General features: G+C 52.9%; 2 protein-coding genes across 3 annotated transcripts in view; one reads left to right on the forward strand and one right to left on the reverse strand.

The window, feature by feature from the left end:
- Positions 1-10,728: 10,728 nt before the first annotated feature.
- CTF1 (cardiotrophin 1) lies at positions 10,729-14,078 on the reverse strand. The gene is made up of 3 exons (XM_068969602.1): positions 14,054-14,078; positions 12,777-12,895; positions 10,729-11,193 (listed from the first exon to the last, which is right to left on the reverse strand). Exons 1-3 carry the CDS (start codon positions 14,076-14,078, stop codon positions 10,729-10,731), a joined length of 609 nt encoding a protein of 202 aa, XP_068825703.1.
- A 2,559-nt stretch (positions 14,079-16,637) lies between these two features.
- Positions 16,638-19,077, forward strand: part of BCL7C (BAF chromatin remodeling complex subunit BCL7C) — a 30,588-nt gene continuing 28,148 nt past the window's right edge. For both annotated transcript variants that reach the window (XM_068969080.1, XM_068969081.1), the window contains exons 1-4: positions 16,638-16,741; positions 17,285-17,363; positions 17,723-17,831; positions 17,924-18,085. In XM_068969080.1, coding sequence (XP_068825181.1) covers positions 16,650-16,741; positions 17,285-17,363; positions 17,723-17,831; positions 17,924-18,085 — 442 coding nt within the window. In that variant the 5' untranslated portion in view covers positions 16,638-16,649. The remainder of the gene's footprint in view (positions 16,742-17,284; positions 17,364-17,722; positions 17,832-17,923; positions 18,086-19,077) is intronic.

The following is a 19,077-nucleotide window of genomic DNA, read 5'->3' on the forward strand; positions in this document are numbered from 1 at the left end:
ATAGGGCTTAACATTGGAGTCAGAGGCTCTGGCTTGAATTCCTGTTTCTTTGTTTTGAATGGGCCTCATGATGGAACCTGCTGGATGACATAGAGTCATGATTGAGCATCCTGGTGGACAGACAGAACTGATCTCTTGGGAACACTGTTGCCAAAATCTCAGCTCCAGGGGATCTTCCCCACTCAGGGACTGCTGACTCTTCAATTGCTAGGATTTCCCAGGCATCAGCTTCCGGTGAGACTGAAACAGAGATGGAGATGTGTGGGCTAGGAGGTGGGGCAGGATGAGGCGGCAGAGCTTTGACATCTGCCAAGACAAATGCGTTGGAAAAACGGAACTGGGCCTGGGATAGGGGTGGATTGCTTCTGCTGTGAAGGGCCCCTGAAGGGTCCAGAGAGCCAGTGAAGTTCCCAGGAGGAGGAGGAGATGGTGGGGTGGGCTCAGGGTGAGCCTGCCCTCTGGGGTGAGGCTCGGCCCAAGGTACGCTGCCCACATGTGAATAGCACGAGATCACGGGTCTGGCTCCCTCCTCCCCTCCTGCCCTCCTCTTCTTCCTCCTCCTCCTCCTCCACTACCTGGCCTGGCCCACGCCTCAGTGCACCCACTCAATGGGCCTAGTCTAATCCTCTGACATCACAGCCTGCCCAACACAGCCCCTCCCTGGCAGACTTGACAGGCCCCAGGCTCAGAGACCCAATTTAGGATCTCCCACCTCAGAACTTATCTCTTCCCTCAACCTCTTCCCTCCTTCAGCTCACAGCTCAGATTGGGGACACCCTAGAGTCAGTCCCAAACAAGGTGGCGGGGGGGTGCCAGGAGCCTACGATCTGTCCTGGCCTTGCTGTGTGACTCCAGGTAAGTAGCTGGCCCTCTCTGGGCCTCAGTCTCCTTATCTAAATCTCCTCTACCCTCAGTTAATGACATCAACCTGTTTTGGCTTCCTCTCAGCACCTTGTAGCTTTAGGAAATCTTTTTTGTATGAGCTCACATGTTGGTTGTGGGGGACCACTGGACTGTGTGGCCCTTATTATTCACCCCAGTGCCAACTCGCAGGAGGGGCTCCATCGACAGCTACTGACTCAGGGTCTACATGGGTGAATGAATGAACAGATGTAGCCCCTGCCTTATGGTGGGGGCTCTGGATATGACTGTGTGTTCATAAGCATGGACGCATGTGCACTCCTGTGTTTGATGCTCCCTGGCAGGGTGTGTGGTGTAACACAGTTGGGGGCATGTCCACTGGGGTGTCAGCTCCACAAGGGCAGGGATTTGTGTCTGACTTCTTCCCTGCCCTACCCCACTCTATCTGGAATAGGGACAAGCACATGGCTAGAGTCAATACATCCTTGACTGTAAAAATGTATGAAAGTGAATACACACATCTGGTGTGGGTCCACCTGCCCACCTGTGCATATAGTACAGTATAGTGTTAGTCACTGGGTCATGTCTGACTCTGAGATCCCATGGACTGTCACCCATCAGGCTCCTCTGTTCTTGGAATGTCCAGGCAAGAATACTGGAGTGGGTAGCCATTCTCTTCTCCAGGGGATTTTCCCCACCCAGGGATCGAACCTGAGTCTCCTACATTGCAGGAAGTTTCTTTAACCTCTGAGCCACCAGGGAAACCCAAGACAGGTACATGGTGATGCCTAAAGCTCAGCTTCTCTGGACACTGGTGCCGGATCAAACTTCAGGGACAGAGATGGGGCTGAAGTCGAAAAGGAGAACTTTATTGCTTTGCCAGGCAAAGGTGGATACAGCAGGCTTATGCTCTCAAAACCATGTCCCCCCTTGGGAAAATACTGAGAAGTTTTCTAGTAAGAGAGGATGGGATCGGCTAGTGAACATTTTCCTGATGTTTGGTGGTGTCAGGTAGAAATTAATGTATTCAACCTGCAAGTCCAACGGGTCTGGGGTCTACATGTTTGAGGGCAGCATACCACAGCCTGTCCCGCCAGAGGGGGTTTCAGTACCTGCAAAATGCTTCAAAGATGTTGTATGTATCTCATGTTCAGGCATGGGCATCTTGTCCCAAGGCTGCTCTTGATTTTATTTCTTCCTGGTTTTGCAATCCCTCCCTTCGTTAATGAACAGCTTCCCATTGGATTTCAGGGAAGATCATGGAGGCTGAATGAAGGCTGCCACCTGCAATATCAAAGAAATGGATGGTGGGTGGGTGCTTCCCTGGTGGCTCAGTGGTAAAGAATCCACCTGCCAATGTGGGAGACACAGGTTCACTTCTTCATCCCGGAAGATCCCACATGCCTCAGAGCAACTAAGTCTGTGAGCCACAACTACTGAGCCCTCACCCTAGAGCCCGTGCTCTAGAGGAACAAGAGAAGCCACCAAAGTGAGAAGCCTGTGCCCTGCAACGAAGAGTAGCCCCACTCGCTGCAACTAGAGAAAAAGCGCACGCAGCCACGAAGATCCAGCATAGACAAAATAAATAAATTCATTTATATTTAAAATAAACTCCTCAAAAAAAAAAAAAAGAAAGAAAGAAATGAAGGACACAAAGGCCTTGAGACAAGGAGCCCCACAGGGCCCTGCACAGGATCACATGCTTCCAGGTCTAAGGGTGTCGGTGATGTTGCTTACACACCACCTCCCTGTCCCTTTTCCAAACTCCTCCAGAACCAGGGCCCAATGCGTGGGTCCTGATGGGGCGGAGCAGGGGGCCGCCTCCTTGAGGGAAACTGGATCCTAGGACGTGCAGAACGGCAGGGAGCAGGGCGGCCCCTTTGTCCCCAGGATAATCCCCACCCTGCCTGGCTCCCTTTCTCCCAGCAACCCGAGTTAAAGTCAGATTTGGGGGGCTGTAGGGGACTAGGGTGTTACCTCAATGCCCCCGTCTTTAGTTGTCCCCTGCCTCAGGGGCTTCTGCACCTCCCCCCAAAACCCCCAAGGTATGACTTTCCCTCCCTTATGGGTGGCCCGAGGGCTCAGACCCAAGTATATAGCCACCTGAGGGGCAAGAAGACAGGTGTCCAAGAACCACTGAGAGGCTGCAGAGAGGAAGGATCCAGGAGACACCATGGATTATCATCTGATGGGTGAGTGAGGGAGACAGGGAGCCAGGGTCCTGAGACCAGGAGGGAGGGGGTACTGCCTCTGCCCTCTGGCCCATCTGACTCAGGTACCTGGCTGCTCTTGCATCTGCTGGGAACCTCCAAAGCCTTACGCACTGAAGACTTCATTCATCATTCATTCATTCAAGACATACCTCTGGAGTGCCTATTAGGTGCTAGGTAGTAGCCTAGGTGGTCTTCACAGGTGGCGCTAGTGATAAGAAACCTGCCTGCAATGCAGGAAACAAGAGACCTGGGTTTGATCTGTGAGTTGGAAAGATCCCCTAGAGGAGGGCATGGCAACCCACTCCAGTTTTCTTGCCTGGAGAATCTCATGAACAGAGGCTCCTGCTGGCCTACAGTCCACGGGGTAGCCAAGAGTTGGACACAACTGAAGTGACTAAGCACACACTCACAGGAGACTAAGAACTGGGGTCATTGTTGCTGTTTAGTTGCTAAGTCGTGTCCAACTCTTTGGGGACCCCATGGACTGTAGCCTTCCAGGGCCCTGTGTCCTTGGTATTTCCCAGCAAGACTACTGGAGTGGGCTGCCATTTCAGTCTCCAGATGAACTTCTCCATTCAGGGATCAGACCCACATTTCCCGCATTGGCAGATTCTTTACCACTGAGCTGTCAGGGAAACCCAAGCACTGGGGACACAGCAGTAAAGAAACAGACAAAAAATGAGATTTATTTCTGCAGACAGACAGTCCATGTGATCGTAAGTAAATTTTCATGCCAGTGTGACTTCCCAGGTAGCGCTAGTGATAAAGAATCTGCCTGTCAATGCAGAAGACATGAGACATGGGTTCGATCCCTGGCTTGGGAAGAACCCCTGCAGGAGGAAATGGCAACCCACTCCAATATTCTTGCCTGGAAAATTCCTTGGACAGAGGAGCCTGGTGGGCTACAGTCCATGGGGTCGCAAAGAGTCAGACTGGACTGAGCACCCACACAGACGTGATAGAATTTGCATACAGTGATCCAAGTTTGTTGAATGAATGAATGAACAGGGCTTCCCCTCAGGCCTTCCCTTAAGTTCTGAACTTCTGGGAGTTCAGGAATGTAGACAGGGAAGCTAAGGAAGCCATCCTGGTCTGCTTCTCATCTCCATCACTGCTGGTGACCTTATGATTTTTTGTCTTCTTTTTAAATTTGGCTACACCAGGTCTTAGTTGGGGCAGGTGGGATCTAGTTCCCTGAGCAGGGACTGAACCTGAGTGCCCTGCATTGGCAGTGCAGAGTCTTAGGCCTGGGACCGCCAGGGACATCCCCAGAGGCCTTTTTGAGATGAGCCCTGAAGAATTAGAAGGAGAACCCCTGGGTGGGTTTGGAAGGTGGTCCTGGCAGGGCCCTGCAAGGGCAAAGTCTGAGTAGCGGGTGCTGCGGAAAAGACGAGCCAGGCCTTGTAGCCCACAGTGAGGACTTTAATAGTCACTGTGTTAGGTGGGAGCCATGGGAAGGTTTGGACAAAGGAGGGATCTAGCTGGACTTGAAGAGCTTCCAGGTGGCAGAGAGAGACCAGGGTAGAAGCAGAGAGAGCAGCGGGGAGAGACATAGCTTCTAGATGCATCTTTTACTTATTTATGGCTGTGCTGGGTGTTCGCTGCTGTGCTCAAGCTTTCTCTAGTTGCCGTGAGTGGCGGATACTCTCGAGCTGAGGTGCGTGGACTTCTCATTGCAGTGGTTTCTCCTGTTGCAGGCTCTAGGCACACAGCCTTCAGTAGTTGTGGCTCCCGGACTCTAGGGCACAGGCTCAGTAGTTGTGCAAGGGCTTAAAGGTTGCTCCATGGTGTGTGGGATCTTTCCAGACCAGGGATCAAACATGTGTCTCCTGCATTGGCAGGTATATTCTTTATCGCTGACCCAGCAGGGAAACCCACATTTTCAAACTTTGTATTGAAGATATCAGATAGGTACAGGGAGATGTGCACAAGTCCTATGTATACAGATCAGCGAGCTCTCACAGAGTCTAGGTACACCTGTCACGAGTGCCTGGATGCAGAAACACAGACCCAGGGAGTCCCTGGTGGTCTGGTGGTTAGGATTCTGGGCTTTCACTGTCCAGGTTCAATCCCTGGTCAGGGAGCTGAGATCCTGCAAGCTTCACGGTGTGAACACAAACAAATACAAAAACCCACAGACCTCGTGGCCACCTTTTAAGGACAGAGCCAACAGGATTTAGTGTGGGGTGAACGTAGGGGGAAAGAGACAATGAGACGTCCAAGAGGACCCCATGACTTTGATGTGAGCACCTGGAAGAATGGACATGCACTTTTCTCAGATGGAAAGACCAGGGAAGGAGGGGAACAGGGCAGCTAGAGCTCAGCAGTGGATATTTTGACTTGAGATGCTCATTAACCTCCAAGGGAAAACATCAAGTGGGAAATTGAATACATGAGTCTGGAGGTCAGGTGAATGTTTTCTTTCTTTTTAATATTTATTTATATAAAATTGCATTTTAAAAGAAAAAATAAAAATTTGTATCTTTGGCTGTGCTGGTTCTTAGTCATGGCGGCATGCAAATTCTCAGTTGTGGCCTGTGCATCTAGTTCCCTGACCAGGGATTGAACTCGGGGCCTCCTGCTTGGGAGCTCAGAGTCTTTAGCCACTGGACCATTGGAGAAGTCCCAGGGGAATATACTGGGCTAGAAAGAATCTGCTAACAGGGTATTCTGCCCTGAGTGGCACATACACGACCGTTGTAAGCCACAACAGGTGAATCCATATGAGGGGCTGTTATGATGAATGCGTGAATCACCAGGGGAGGTCAGGGACTTGGCGCTGACCTCTGATTTCTTCCTGACAGCCCCCTTCTGCCTGCTGGCCCTGCTGCTGCCCCCTCTCCCTTTGGGAGCCCCCATGTCCACAGCCGAGTCTGTCAAGCAAGCCTATAACCTGGCGCTCCACATGCAGACGCAGACTTCCACCCTGCTGCAGACTTACGTGAGTGACGGGCCATGAGCAGGGGGCGAGGGGAGGCGGCTGTCACCCTCCTGGCCCAGCCCTGGGGAAGGGAGGCAGAACAAGGCTGGAAGAAGGCTCCTCCATGGCTCCTGGGCTCCAGGGGCTCTGCCAGCCAGGGACACGCCCACAGGAATGAGGTCACTCATGGCTGGGTGACCTTGGGCAGGTCATTCCTTCTCTCCCTGTCTTAGCTTCCTCATCTGCCAAATGGGATGCTGATCATGCCTTGGCTGACCTCTCAGGACTGTCAGAAGATTCAAAGGAAGCACCTAGGGAAAGTGTTTTATTTACAGGCTCATGAGTCTGCCCATGACCACCTCTGCCCTTGCTTTCGTGAGCCGATGCCATGCTGGGAGATTCAGCCTCATTATCTTACTGGCTCCTCAGATAGCTCTAGGAGGCAAAATTATGACCCATTTTTACAGATGAGAGAACTGAGGGGGCTTTTTTAGATTTTTTAAAAACTTTTTTCTATTTTTATTATGGTATTTGTTTTTGGCTGTGCTGGATCTTTGTTATTTAGTTTCGTTTCTTCTCTAGTTTCGGGGAAGGAAATGGCAATCTATTGCAGTACTCTTGCTGGAAAATCGCAGGCACGAGGAGGCTGTTAGGCTACAGTCCATGGGGTCTCAAAGTGTCGGACACGACTGAGCGACTTCACTCGCTTCACTCACTTCGCTCACTTCACAGTTTATCACTGGAGAAGGAAAAGGCAACCCACTCCAGTATTCTTGCCTGGAGAATCCCTTGGACAGAGGAGCCTGGCGGGCCATGGTCCATGGGGTCGCAGAGAGTCGGACACGCCACAAGTGACTCAGCACTGAGCACTTCTCTAGTTTTCCCAAGTGGCGGCTCCTCTCTAGTTGTGGTGTCCAGGTTTCTCATTGCAGCGGCTTCCCTACTTGCTGAGCGCAGGCTCTCGGGCTCCCAAGGCTTCAGTACTTGGGGCATGTGGGCTCAGTAGTTGCGACTCCCTGGCTCTAGGGCACAGGCTCAGTAGTTGCGGCGCACGGGCTTAGTTGATCTAGGACGTGGCATCTTCCTGGATCAGGAACCCATGTCTCCTGCATTGGCAGGATTCTTATCCACAGAGCCACCAGGGAAGCCCTCTTTTTGATTTTGGATGTGGGCCATTTTTAAAGTCCTTACTGAGTTTGTTACCATACTGCTTCTGTTTTATCCTTTGGGTTTCTTGGCTGTGAGACAGGTGACATCTTAGCTCTTCAACCAGGGATTGAACCCACACCCCCTGCATTGCAGGGCAGAGTCTTAACCACTGGACCACGAGGGAAAGGCCAGGAATCTGAGGTCTAGAGGGGAAATAATTTACCTGAGGTCCCAAAACTGTCTGGAAATTCAAAGCAGCAGCCTGCTGGCTGGGTCTGACCCACAGATGTTTTGTTTAGGCCATGTGATGCTTGTTCAAATGTTGAACCTGAAAACCTGTCCAAAACAGGCATAGGGGTCCTGTTGGCCTCCAGTCGCTGTGCCGCAGCCACACCCCATCTCCCATCTGCTTCTTCTCCGGGTGACGGGACCCTCCTGGCCCTGGAGCCTGTGACTCTTCCAATGTACTATATTCTAGGCCTACGTGAAGTTACCGAACCTAGTTTCTTGTTTCCTTCTGTAAAATCTAGTTTCCTTCTCTGGGGCTGTGCTGGGTCCTCGTGGCTGTCACAGGCTTTCTGTAATTTCGGGAGCGGGGCCTCCTCTGCTTTGCGGTCTTGGGCTTCTCAGTGCGGTGGCTTCTACTGTCACGAAGCACGTGCTGTAGGAGTGAGGGCTCAGGAGTTGTGGTCCCCAGGCTTAGTGGCCCCACGGCATGGGGGATCTTTCTGGAGCAGGGATCGAACCCACATCCCCTGCTTTGGCAGGCAGATTCTTAACCATTGAACCACCAGGGAAGTCCCTGCCTCTAATTTCTAGTCTGATATCTGCCACCATCCTCTGGGTAGCTTTGAGGACCCTGAGTTTCCCCATTTGTAAAATGGGGGTGTAGGACTAGGTGATCTATCAAGTACAGAATTTATCAGTGTGCACCAAAATTCTGTGGGTCTAAGTTTGTGGAGGTGAGAAATTTAATAAATTTAATTTTAAATAAATTAAATAAAAATTAATAAATTAAATAAGTAATAACATTACTAATGATTAATAAATTAATAGATTTATTTTATTTATTGAGTTAATACTCAGTAATCTTAGAGTTCAATTCAATATTAATAATTGAATATGAATGATTATTTAAAAGTGAACAAATATTAACCCCTCATGAATGTGAATAAAAAGGAAATACGGCTTTAACCACTTTGTCAATAATATATTTACCTTGCAAATATGGTAATAAGTATCATCATCATAGTGTTCATGATATTAATATAAAGACGTTATTAGTGAATGATATTAACGCCCTAATCCTATGCCAAGTGCTAAGTGCCTCATGTCTATTACATCTTATCATCTTCACCATTACAGCGCCATGTGGGAATTACTGAAGCTGTGATTCAAAGTCGCACAAGTTGTATGTGGAGGAGGCTGAGTTGAAGCCTAAGAGAACTGGGGCTCTGTGCTAGAACCTTTCATCAACTCCCCGAGGCAGGGAATGGTGACTCCCCCTAGGAAGAGGCCAGTCTCATGGAAGGCAGATGTGAATTCAGGGGCACCCTAGGGCAGCGTTTGGGTCCCCTCACTCTCATCTGTCTCTGTCTCTCATGTAGCTCCAGCACCAAGGCAGTCCCTTTAGTGATCCTGACTTCTCAATGCCCGAACTCTCGCTGAGAACCCTGCCTCCAACTGCCATGCCCTTTGAGATCTGGCATGGCCTGGAAGACGAAGTACGTCTGAGCCTCACCCACGAGGCCTTCTGGTCCTTCAGCCAGCACCTCCTGCTTGCGATTGCTGACCAGAGTGACCTGAGCCCTGGCAATTCCATCGTGGAGGATCAGCTTTGGGAGGCAAGACTCAAGGCCAAAGGCCTAGCGGGCAACTTGGCTGGCATCCTGACTGCCCTGGGCCTGGCCACTTCCCCATTAAACATCCCCCTCGGTACCGTCCCCTTAGGGGACACGGCCTTCCAGAAGAAGTGTCGAGGATATGTAATAATCCGGGACTATGGCTTTTGGACAGACCGAGCTGTGACTTTCTTGGGTGAGCTCAAGGATAAATACTCTCAATAGAGGAGGTGGGACTTCCTCTTAGAAGATGCAACCCTTTCCCTTTCACAGCTGATTCTTTCCTGTTTTGTTTTGTTTTTTTCTCACCAGAGATTCTTTTCTGCCTTGCTTCTTGGCTAGAAAGGAGACACATGTTGTCTAGCAGGGCTTGTGTACCACGTATCTGGGAACATTTCCTGGGGACCAGGCCTCTAGTCCTTATCCCTGGGCCTTCCTGCCCAGATTCTGTGGCCTCTCTTCTAGATCTGGGTGGGACTCCATGGACAGCATCTCATGAATTCCCATTCCAGTGGACTGGTGGCTCACTTCCTGGGTGGAAAGAAATACCTCTTTGAAGAGGCTTTACTTATAGTCCATGGGGTCACAAAGAGGGGGACGTATCTGAGTGACAAACACTTTTCACTTTCACTTCCCAGTCTACAGGGGGAGTACAGTTGGTCCCCTTCCTGTCATTTAGAGGAGGTCCAGGGACTGCCTTCTTGTCTCTATTGACCTCACTTCCTGTATGAAGATAGAGACTTTCTGAGCAAGGAGGCCTCTCTTTTTTCTGGAGTTCACTTTCTGCTCTAGACTACCTCTCTGAGTGTGGCCACTGCTCCAACTTCCCATCTAACGGTGCTTCACTTCCTATTCAATGGATGTCTGACTCTTGAAAAGCTAAGGACCTGAGTCACATCTGTTTCTTGCTCAGGACACATCCACTTCGGGATGACAGATGGCATCCCAGCCCTGGGCTCTCCTGAAGCTCCTATTTATAGTGTGGCTTTTGCGGATGGCTGGGGGCACCAGGCCATACCCCAAGGATCTTATTCTCCTTAAATGTGTCTCCCCATTTTCAACGACTGTATATACTAGTAAATTCAATGTTCTTTTTATTTTTAAACATTTTATTTACAAAAAATTAATTTATTCTCGTAAATAAAACTCTTCAAAGGGGTGAGATTTTTTTTTTTTTTTGTCTCCATAAACCTGACTTGAGGAGAAGGGAAGGTGTGGATTAGGGCAGAGGGAGGGGAAGGGGTGGAGGGCATCAAAGGGAGAGGCGGCAGGGCCACAAGGGGTGGGATGGGGGACAGGGAGAGCAGCAGGTAGAGTGACCCTGGGCGAAGGTGGCTGAAATCTGTCTGGAGTAGCCCTTCCACCACAGGGCCAACAGGCGTGTTCCTGGCCAGGACACGACAGAGAGAAGGACAGAGGCAAACAGAGTGACAGGTGTCCCTTCCTTGAGATGAGGTGGAGATATGCACAGGCGACAGCGGGCCAAGAGGAAACAGGACACGGGAAGGCAAAGAGATGCTCAGAGAGGCAGACGCAAGCGGTGGAGAAACTCGGGGGAGCAAGGACATGACAGATACGGGAAGTCATAGAGGGAGACAAGAAGGACCCAGAGAGAAAAAGAGATGGAGAAGCGTCCAAAGAAAACAGAGACAGAAGCAGTCGGAGGTCAGAGAGACGCTGACAGAGATGGGGACAGACAGAGACGGCCGGGAGGGCACCGCGAGTTGGGCCGCGCGCCGGGCGCTCAGGCCGGGCCCCCGGGCGCCAGCTGGCCCAGGTCGGCCTCAGTGCGGCTCACCCACTCTAGGTAGAGGCCGCACACACGGAACCCCAGCACTTTGGCCGGGAAGACGCCCGCGGAGGCAGTGGCTGCGGCGACTGCGGCGGCCGCGGGTTCGGGCCGGGGCCCGCGACTCTCGGCCCCCAGCGCGGCCAGCACGGCCTCCACCGCGGCGCCCAAAGCCCGGACCTGGCGCGCCGCGTCCTCCAAACGCCCCAGCAGGCGCAGCGCGAGCGGGTTCAGCTCGCCCTGGAGGCGGCGCACGACGTCCAGCAGCGGCGGCAGCGCGGCCAGCGCCGCAGCGTCCAGCCGCAGTCGCTCGGGCACTGGCAGGCCAGCGTGGCCCGGGGCCGGGTCGCTCAGATCGGCCACCGGCAGCCGCGGGGGCGAGAAGCCGGGCAGCCCGAAGGGGTCTCCCTGGTGCTGCACCTGCGGAGACGAGGCAGTCAGGGCGGCTCCTCGGCTGGGAACTCAGCCCTCCACCGCTCTCCTGGGGCCTCAGTGTCCCCATTCTCACAAGTGACACACTGCCAACAGGACGGCTGTGTTTGAGAGAATAGAAAAGAGCAAAAACCACCGTGGACTTTACACAGGGGCCTCTGTTTTCTCATCTACTCCATAGAGATTATAAACGTATCCACTTCTTAAGGTAGTTTTATGCGTGCTAAGAGGCTTAAGGCAGGTCCTGACTCATTGGAAGGGCACACACAAAAAATGTTACCTCTTTTATTAATGCTATCTTACAGACCCAGGTTCAAATCCTGTTCTCCACCACTCACTAGCTGTGCAGTCGGGTGCAAAACCCTTTCCTTCTCTAAGCCTCAATGGTCTCTTCTATAAGACGAGGGACAGTTCTGTGTCCTTCCTTCCTACCAGGGACCTCTTGAGAATCACAGAAGATAGTGCAGGGGCCAAGGCCGTTTGACTCCCTTCCCCATCTTCCCCCACCTCTCCACCTGCTTAACACATAGCCAGGGACTCCATGAGTAACTGTCATGAGAATGAACAAATGAAAAGATAAAGGTGATCTGTAATTTGTAAAGATGCTGTAACAATACTATATATCCTTTGCTAACATGTTGCTTCTGGTTCAGGCACTGTGTCTCCTGCTTTAAACACACTATTCCTAATCTTCCCAATAATGGATGTATTGACAATGGTGATGATTTCATAAATGAGGATACTCAGGCTGACCTGTCCCAGATCTAGGAAGGGGCAGAAGCTGGAAGCTGAACCAAGGTTGGTAGGACTACAAACCTAGTTTTATTACCCTACTATTGCTGTCATAATTATTAAGTTATTATTTCTAATGTTATCATCACTGCCCAAGGTCACCAGTCGGCAGGCTTGTAGTCTGCATGATTCAAAACTACAGGCTCCCTCCACTATACCAGAGTAATCTGGGGAACCACCTTGTTTCCTTGGTCAAGGTTCTCCGGTCAACCAAAGGTGTTGGCAAACCCCCCTCCTCTGTAAAAGTGCCCTCTTGGGATGGCATCCCTCTGCTCTAGATTGAAATGGCCCATCTGCATGACACAGATAGGAGTTCATAGTTCCTCTTATTCAACTGCCTCCTTTGACACCTGGGGAGATCCAGGCTTACAGAGGTGATATGACAAGAACACACAGAGCCTAGAACCTAGGTTTTCTGACTCCCAGGCCAAACTCCCCTTCACTCTCTCAGGTTGCCTCTGTCTTTTTTTTTTTTTTTTTTTTTTTTGCCTTTTTGTTTAATTAATTTTATTTTTTGCTTTTTTTTTTGGCCTTTTTTTTTTTTTGCCTCTGTCTTAAAGCACCAAGGAGGGACCCTCTAAGGAGGGGCATTTGAGGCACAGAGAAAGTCCTCCTCCAATTTGCTGGATGATGACCAATGGCCAGTTACTGACCCCTCTTGGGAGCCCCAATTTCTGCAGTTGTGAAGAGAGGTTGAGAAAATGAATGGTCAAAGACCCCTTAATCTATACTTTCCCATTTCCCAGGCCCCTGGTACCCGCACCCCCAATCCCACTCACATATTCCTGGAGAAGCTGCTCAGCATATTTGGTGAGGAGGCGGGCAAGGCTGTGTGTCTGTTGGATCTTGGCCTCCAAGTGGGGAAGGGGTGAGGCTGAGGAGTCAGCCTGGGGGTCCTCTGGTGGGAAAAGCAGGGGAGGAATGAGAGCACCCCAACCCCTTGCTTCTTGACTACTTCTTCCAGGCTCACTCTTCCTGAACCCAGAGGCTCCACTCTGAATTCTCCAATTTTTAAGCCAGACAGGCTCTGTCCCATTCCAACTGAGGGAGACATTTGCCAAACGGTTGTTCCACCTGAAATGCATTCCCTGTCCCCAAACCATTGTTGAAATCCTATTAAAGCCAAATTCACATACAGCTTCATTAGTGTAGCCTCCAGATACACTCCTTTAAATTAACTTCTTCTTTCTACTAAGGGCTATTAGTTCATACTTCCAAGGTGGTTCTTTTGCTGGCTCCTTTATCTAGGAGAATCTGCCTCAGCCTGGGAGCCCTTGGAGGACAGGGCTCACATGTCTCTGTACCTCAGTGATTGTTGGTGGAATTCAGCATCATCAAAGCACAGAACTTCAAATTGAAACAAGCCTTTAAGCCCATTTTACAGATTAGGAGACTGACGTCCCATTCCTTCCCAGACGGCCCTACAGTGCAAGACCGTGGGCGGGGCAGTGGGCCCCATCAGTGAATCAGTAACCCGCCTTAACCATCACAAGTTAGAGGTTGGCGCTCCGGGAGGAAGACTACATTTCCCGAGATGCTTAGCGCGCATGCACAGGGCATACTGGGGGATGTAGTCCTGGCCCGGCAACTTCCGCCCCGCCCCCAGCCAGAGTTTGCCCCGCGGGTCCCTATCCTTAACAGCCTCAACTTTCGCCTCTTGTTGTCATTCACCTACCCCTGTTGCCTAAAGACTTCCTCCCCTAACTTTACCCCTCTGGCTCCCAGTTCTGATTCTTTTCCGATACTCAGGATCCCGGCGTCCTGCTCCAGCCACGACCCCAGTCCTCCCCCAGCGTGTACTCGAACCGGTGATCTATCTCCTGAGCCCAAGTGTCTGAAGGCACAGCCCCAAGCCTGCTTTAAACTCTGGCCCTTGCCCCTTCCCACAGCTCACCCACAACTCACCCGCTCGTTACCTGACACCGCTGCCCTGTTCTCCCCCGCTCAGGCCGCTCCCTTCCCCGACTTAGGGGTGGCGGTGACCCGGACCCCAGCTTCCAGCCCTTCTGCCCCTGCTCCCCGCGGGCGCTCGGCATCCGACCCTTCAGCCCCTTACCCAGACTGCCCTCCCTCCGGCTCATGCTGGCCCCTGGCTGATCCTGGTTGCCTCCACGCCCCCCTTACGAAGGGGGGAGAAGGGGGAAAAGGGTAGGGGCGTGGCCCGGGCCTAGCCAATCAGGGCTCAGACCCCAACAATCTACCCCCTCCACACACACCCCCCACCCCACCCCCGCCGTCCCAGGCCGGATTCCTTGGCCCTTAGCTCACCTCTCTGCTTACTCGGCCTAGTCGCGAAGGGGACCTGAGGAGGGCAGCAGGTTGTCTGAAGAGTGGACTCGGGACCTCAGGCTTGGGGTGCCCGGGCCTTGGAGGCAGTCCTGAGGTCCGATGGGAGGAGAAGGCTCAGGCTCCGATCTGCGGCCCGGGCTGCTTTTCGGAGAAAGCTTGTTGGATGGGGGAGGGGAGTGAGAGGGTAGGAGAGGGCGCAGCTGGCAGGACAGGAATGTGCTGGCCCTTCCTCTTGTCTGGGGGAGGGGAAAGGCGGGTGCTTGAGAGGCCAAGGTAGGGGCCCTCAGGCTTAGACCACACCTGCCAGTATATACACTCCTGGCCTGTTTCAGATGCCTTCTGCCCTTGCTTTCACAGTCACACCTACTAGGGGACCACTCATCGCACCTGACCAGACCCAGTAAGAGAACTTCTGACACACCCGCATCTCCTGAAGAGTTCTCAAACAGAAACAAGCTTAAAAAGACAGGTACAGGGAGTCATACCCAAAGGTCAACCCACTAACCTGATGCAGAAAAATGCTCTAGGGTCTTTATGCATTTACTTATCCCCACACGTGGTTCCCAAGAACGCATTCTGTCCTGGGCTCTGTCACCCAGAAATGATGATCCATTCTTGGTCTCTGGGCCCCTAAGGAGCTCACAGTCTGATGGGGCGATCATAGACAACAGCATGTAGGGTTTGTGAATGAAGAAATTGGGAAGGAGACCTGTGAGTGTGGGAATATATTGCCATGAAGAGACAACTGCCAGAATAAAGGAAGAAAGGGATGAACTGGCAGAGGGCACAGCAGGTGAGGCCATCGTACTTATTAACAGAGACTGTTATTGGGTATTTACTGTGTGCAAGCCATTGTTCTAAGAGTTATACACTTATTAGCTCATTCCCATGTTGTAGTTGAGGAAATAGAGATGTGACTTGTCCAAGGTCACTGGACAAGCAGAGGTAGAATTTTACCCCAGTAGTTTGGCTCCAGAAATGTTGACATAACCACCTTCCTATACCTTAATCCCTCTGAACATAGTCACTGGAAAACACACAGACACAGTAGCCACACCCTTGAAATACACACACATAGCCACACAAATTTAGCATGTCTGCTGATAAACACAGCTTCAAACAAAATCAGCCAAGACATACTCCATTTTAAGTAAACTTTTCATTCAAGTAGGGAAAAGTGCACACCATCATAAGCGTACAGCTCAACGAATTTTCCAAGAGTAAACACGCCCTGGGAATCAGCACCAGAATAAGAAACAGAGCATGACCAGTTCCCAGAACCCTCCTCTTAGCCCCTCCCAGTCCCGTGGGTGACCGCCCTCCTAATTTCTCACACCACTGATGTTGTCGGTTCTGAACTTCATGTAAATGAAATCATACAGTGTGTACTTCTGTATCCTACTCCTTTCATGAGACTTGTCTCCGTTGTTGGGGGTAGCAAGACCTCAGCCTTCTTGCTGGGTCCTCCATGGTGTAAACAGGCTACAGTTCACTTTCCGCTCCCCTGTCGATGGGTTGTTTCCAGTCTGAGGCTATTACAGAGATGAACATTCCAGGACAGGCCCCTTGGTGCTCATACCCACGCATTTCTGTCGGCTGTTAACGACCTAGGAGTGGAACTGTTGGATCATAGTTTCGCTGAATAACCGCCAGCTTTTCGAAGTAGTATCTCTACCAATTTACACTCCTCCAGAAATATGAGGGATCTAGTTGCTCTACTTCCTCGTCTTCACTTGGTAGGTTTCGTCGTTTTCATTTTAGCCGTTTTGGTGGGTGAAGAATCAGTTATATGCAGTGTCAGGCACGTAATTGGCACTCAGACTGTTGAATGAATGGATGAAGGGGTAGTAGAACAGTGTAGAACCTGATAGCCTGGCGAGAGAGACACACACCCACACCCACAGCGTCCCAGGGACGTCCCCACGCGCAGCGGTCTCACACGGGACATTGACCCTCTCGCGCCCCCTGGCGCCCACGTGGCTTGAACGCACGTCCGCAGCCCCGCCGCGCGCGTCCAGTCGCCCAGCTGCCCCCAACCTGCCTCTCGGCGGCGGGCAGGGGGCGCTGCGCGTCCGGGTGCCCCGAGGGGGCGGGCCCGGTTGGGGCGGGGCCGGCCGACTTCCAGGCCTGGGCTCTGGCCGCCCGCGCCGCCCGGCCGCTCCGGGGACTGGCCGGGGCGGGGCGCGGCGGCAGGAAGCGGGGCGGGGACTCGCGGAGGCGTTGGGGGAGCGAGGGAGGGCGCGACCAACTCCCGGAGGGACGACGGGCCGAGAGAGCGGCGCCCCGGCCTGGCGCCGAGCCTGAGCCCGCCGGACGGGAGGCGGCCCAGCCGCGGGCTCGGCCTGGGCCCCAGCCCCGCCAGCATGGCCGGCCGGACCGTGCGGGCCGAGACCCGGAGCCGGGCCAAGGATGACATCAAGAAGGTGATGGCGACCATCGAGAAGGTCCGGAGATGGTGAGCGCTGCCCCGGGGCCAGGGACGGGACCCGATGGGCCACTCCTCCCCCAGATAAGTCTACCCGCGCATCGCCAGCTGTGCCGCCCAGCTGCGCGCCGGAGCTGCGGGGCTCTGTCTTCCTTCTGGCTACACCCTGGGGTCTACAAAGCGTGTTCCCCAGTCCTGCCCTCCCGAAGCTGGAGCCCCCGTTTACGCCCCGCCCCCTGAAGCTTTGACACTCCTCCCGCGAGTGTGCTGGGGATCTTCATTGCTAAGATCCCCAGCCGGCCTCAGAGTCCGAGCTCTCCATGTGTATACCCCAGGGGTCTGCAGAGCCGCGACCCCAAGTCACACTCTCTCTAGAAGCAACTCCCCCCCAACCCTCGCCAATCTGTGCCCTCGGGTCTGCAGATTTTCTCCCTCTAACTATGTCCTCTTAGCAAAAGTGCCCCTTCTATCAGGGCATCACCCCCACATCTCGGGGTATCCCCAGATGTGTCCCACTCCTGGGGTGGCCCTCCCCTCAGGCCTCTCTGACCCAATCCCCCCACTATCCCACAGGGAGAAGCGCTGGGTGACTGTGGGCGACACTTCCCTTCGTATCTTCAAGTGGGTGCCAGTGGTGGACCCCCAGGAGGAGGTGAGCAAGTCCCCCCCGCTCCCCCCACCCCCGTCCCAGGCCCTTCTTCTGTGTAACCTCGGGCAAGCCCCTCCCCACCCTGGCCTCCACCTCCAGTCTCCACTCAGAGCTCAAATGCAGGAGCACAGACAGATGTTAACAATTAATAGCAACTCCGCCTCTTCCCCTCCCCCCCCACCAGACCTCGGTCCCCCGCCGCCCCCACCTCCCGGGTTCAAGACCTAACCCAGCGTGCGCAACCCGTCACCTCATGCAGGGCCTTCCGCTTCTCTCTGCCTCAGTTTCTTTATTTGCACAGTGGAGGCTTGGCAAGTGCTAACCAGAAAGCTGCCTCTGACCCTTAGCTCTCTAACCCCCAGGAGCGCCGGAGGGCAGGTGGAGGGGCAGAGAGATCCCGAGGCCGGGAGCGGAGGGGCAGAGGCGCCAGTCCCCGAGGGGGCGGCCCTCTCATCCTGCTGGATCTCAATGGTAGGTAGGGATGCTGGGATGTGGGGGGCTGTGGGCATTAAGGGAAGGGACTGGGGCACAGGCCCAACCCTTTTGGCTTTTTTCCCCCACAGATGAGAACAGTAACCAGAGTTTCCATTCGGAAGGCTCCCTGCAGAAGGGCACGGAGCCCAGCCCTGGGGGCACCCCCCAGCCCAGCCGCCCTGTGTCACCTGCTGGACCACCGGAAGGGGTCCCAGAGGATGCTCAGCCCCCACAGCTGGGCCAGGAGAGAGGTAGGACCAGGCGCCTCGCAGGAGCCCTCTCCACTCCAAAGTGGAAGCCACCAGCTTGCCCCTCTGCCAGCTCTTCCTCCTAAGTTGCCTCCCTGAGTTCTGTGGAAAGTCCCTGCCCTTCCTCTAGGGACTGTCTCTCTCCTTCTCTGGCTTGTTAGCTTCTGTGGATAGCTTATCACTGTCTGAGATTTTCATGTAGATTTAGCTTTGTACTAGTTAAATAGCTTTCTTTCCCCTCATGTCAGCTTCCTGACTGTTGGGCCCACGTTGACCTTGTTCACTGGTATTATCCTCAGAACACCATGGAACACAGTAGGTGCTCGATAAGTATTTGCTGGGCCTTCCCTGGTGGCTCAGTCCATCGGGTCTCGAAAGAGTCAGACATGACTGGGTGACTAAACAACAGCCTGATAGCTCAGCTGGTGAAGACTCCGCCTCCAATGCAGGAGACCTTGGTTCGATTCCTGGGTCGGGAAGATCCCCTGGAGAGGAAATGACAACCCGCTCCAGTATCCTTGCCAGGATAATCTCCTGGACAGACCGGTGGGCTACAGTCCATGGGATCCCAAAGGGTTGGACATGACTGAACATGCATGCACAATAAAATAATTGTGATACTCATAAGAGTGATTAATAATAAGTGATAATATAACTGCTACTATTTACTGAGCTAAGCACTTTCCATGTTTTATCTCATTTAATCTTCACTACACCCTATGAGGGTTATGATCTCTATTTATAGATGAGAAACCAAAACTCATAGAGGTTAAGTAAATTACCTAAGCACACACAGCCAGTGAGCTAGGATCTTGGGCATGAGTCCTCCTCATGTGTCTTCCCCTAGAGTCAGTCCCCTGTCTGGTCAGATTCACTTCCCCGGTGTGTTTGCCTTCCCCTGCCTCCCCAGCTCTGTCATCTCTCCCACCCACACCTGGCTCCAGCCTCTAGGATCTTCCCTCCTCCAGTCGTACGCCCACTGAGCACAAGTTTGA

Source organism: Capricornis sumatraensis, chromosome 3 (assembly GCF_032405125.1).
Source record: "Capricornis sumatraensis isolate serow.1 chromosome 3, serow.2, whole genome shotgun sequence".
In the NCBI taxonomy this organism is placed as follows: Eukaryota; Metazoa; Chordata; class Mammalia; order Artiodactyla; family Bovidae; genus Capricornis; species Capricornis sumatraensis.

Coding starts and splice junctions, on each gene's coding strand:
- CTF1 (XM_068969602.1), bottom strand. CDS start 14,078: ATGAGCCGGAGGGAGGGCAGTCTGG. Junction 12,896..14,053: donor CCGGAGGGAGGGCAGTCTGG/GTAAGGGGCTGA, acceptor TTTTCCCACCAG/AGGACCCCCAGGCTGACTCC. Junction 11,194..12,776: donor AGCAGCTTCTCCAGGAATAT/GTGAGTGGGATT, acceptor TCGTCTCCGCAG/GTGCAGCACCAGGGAGACCC.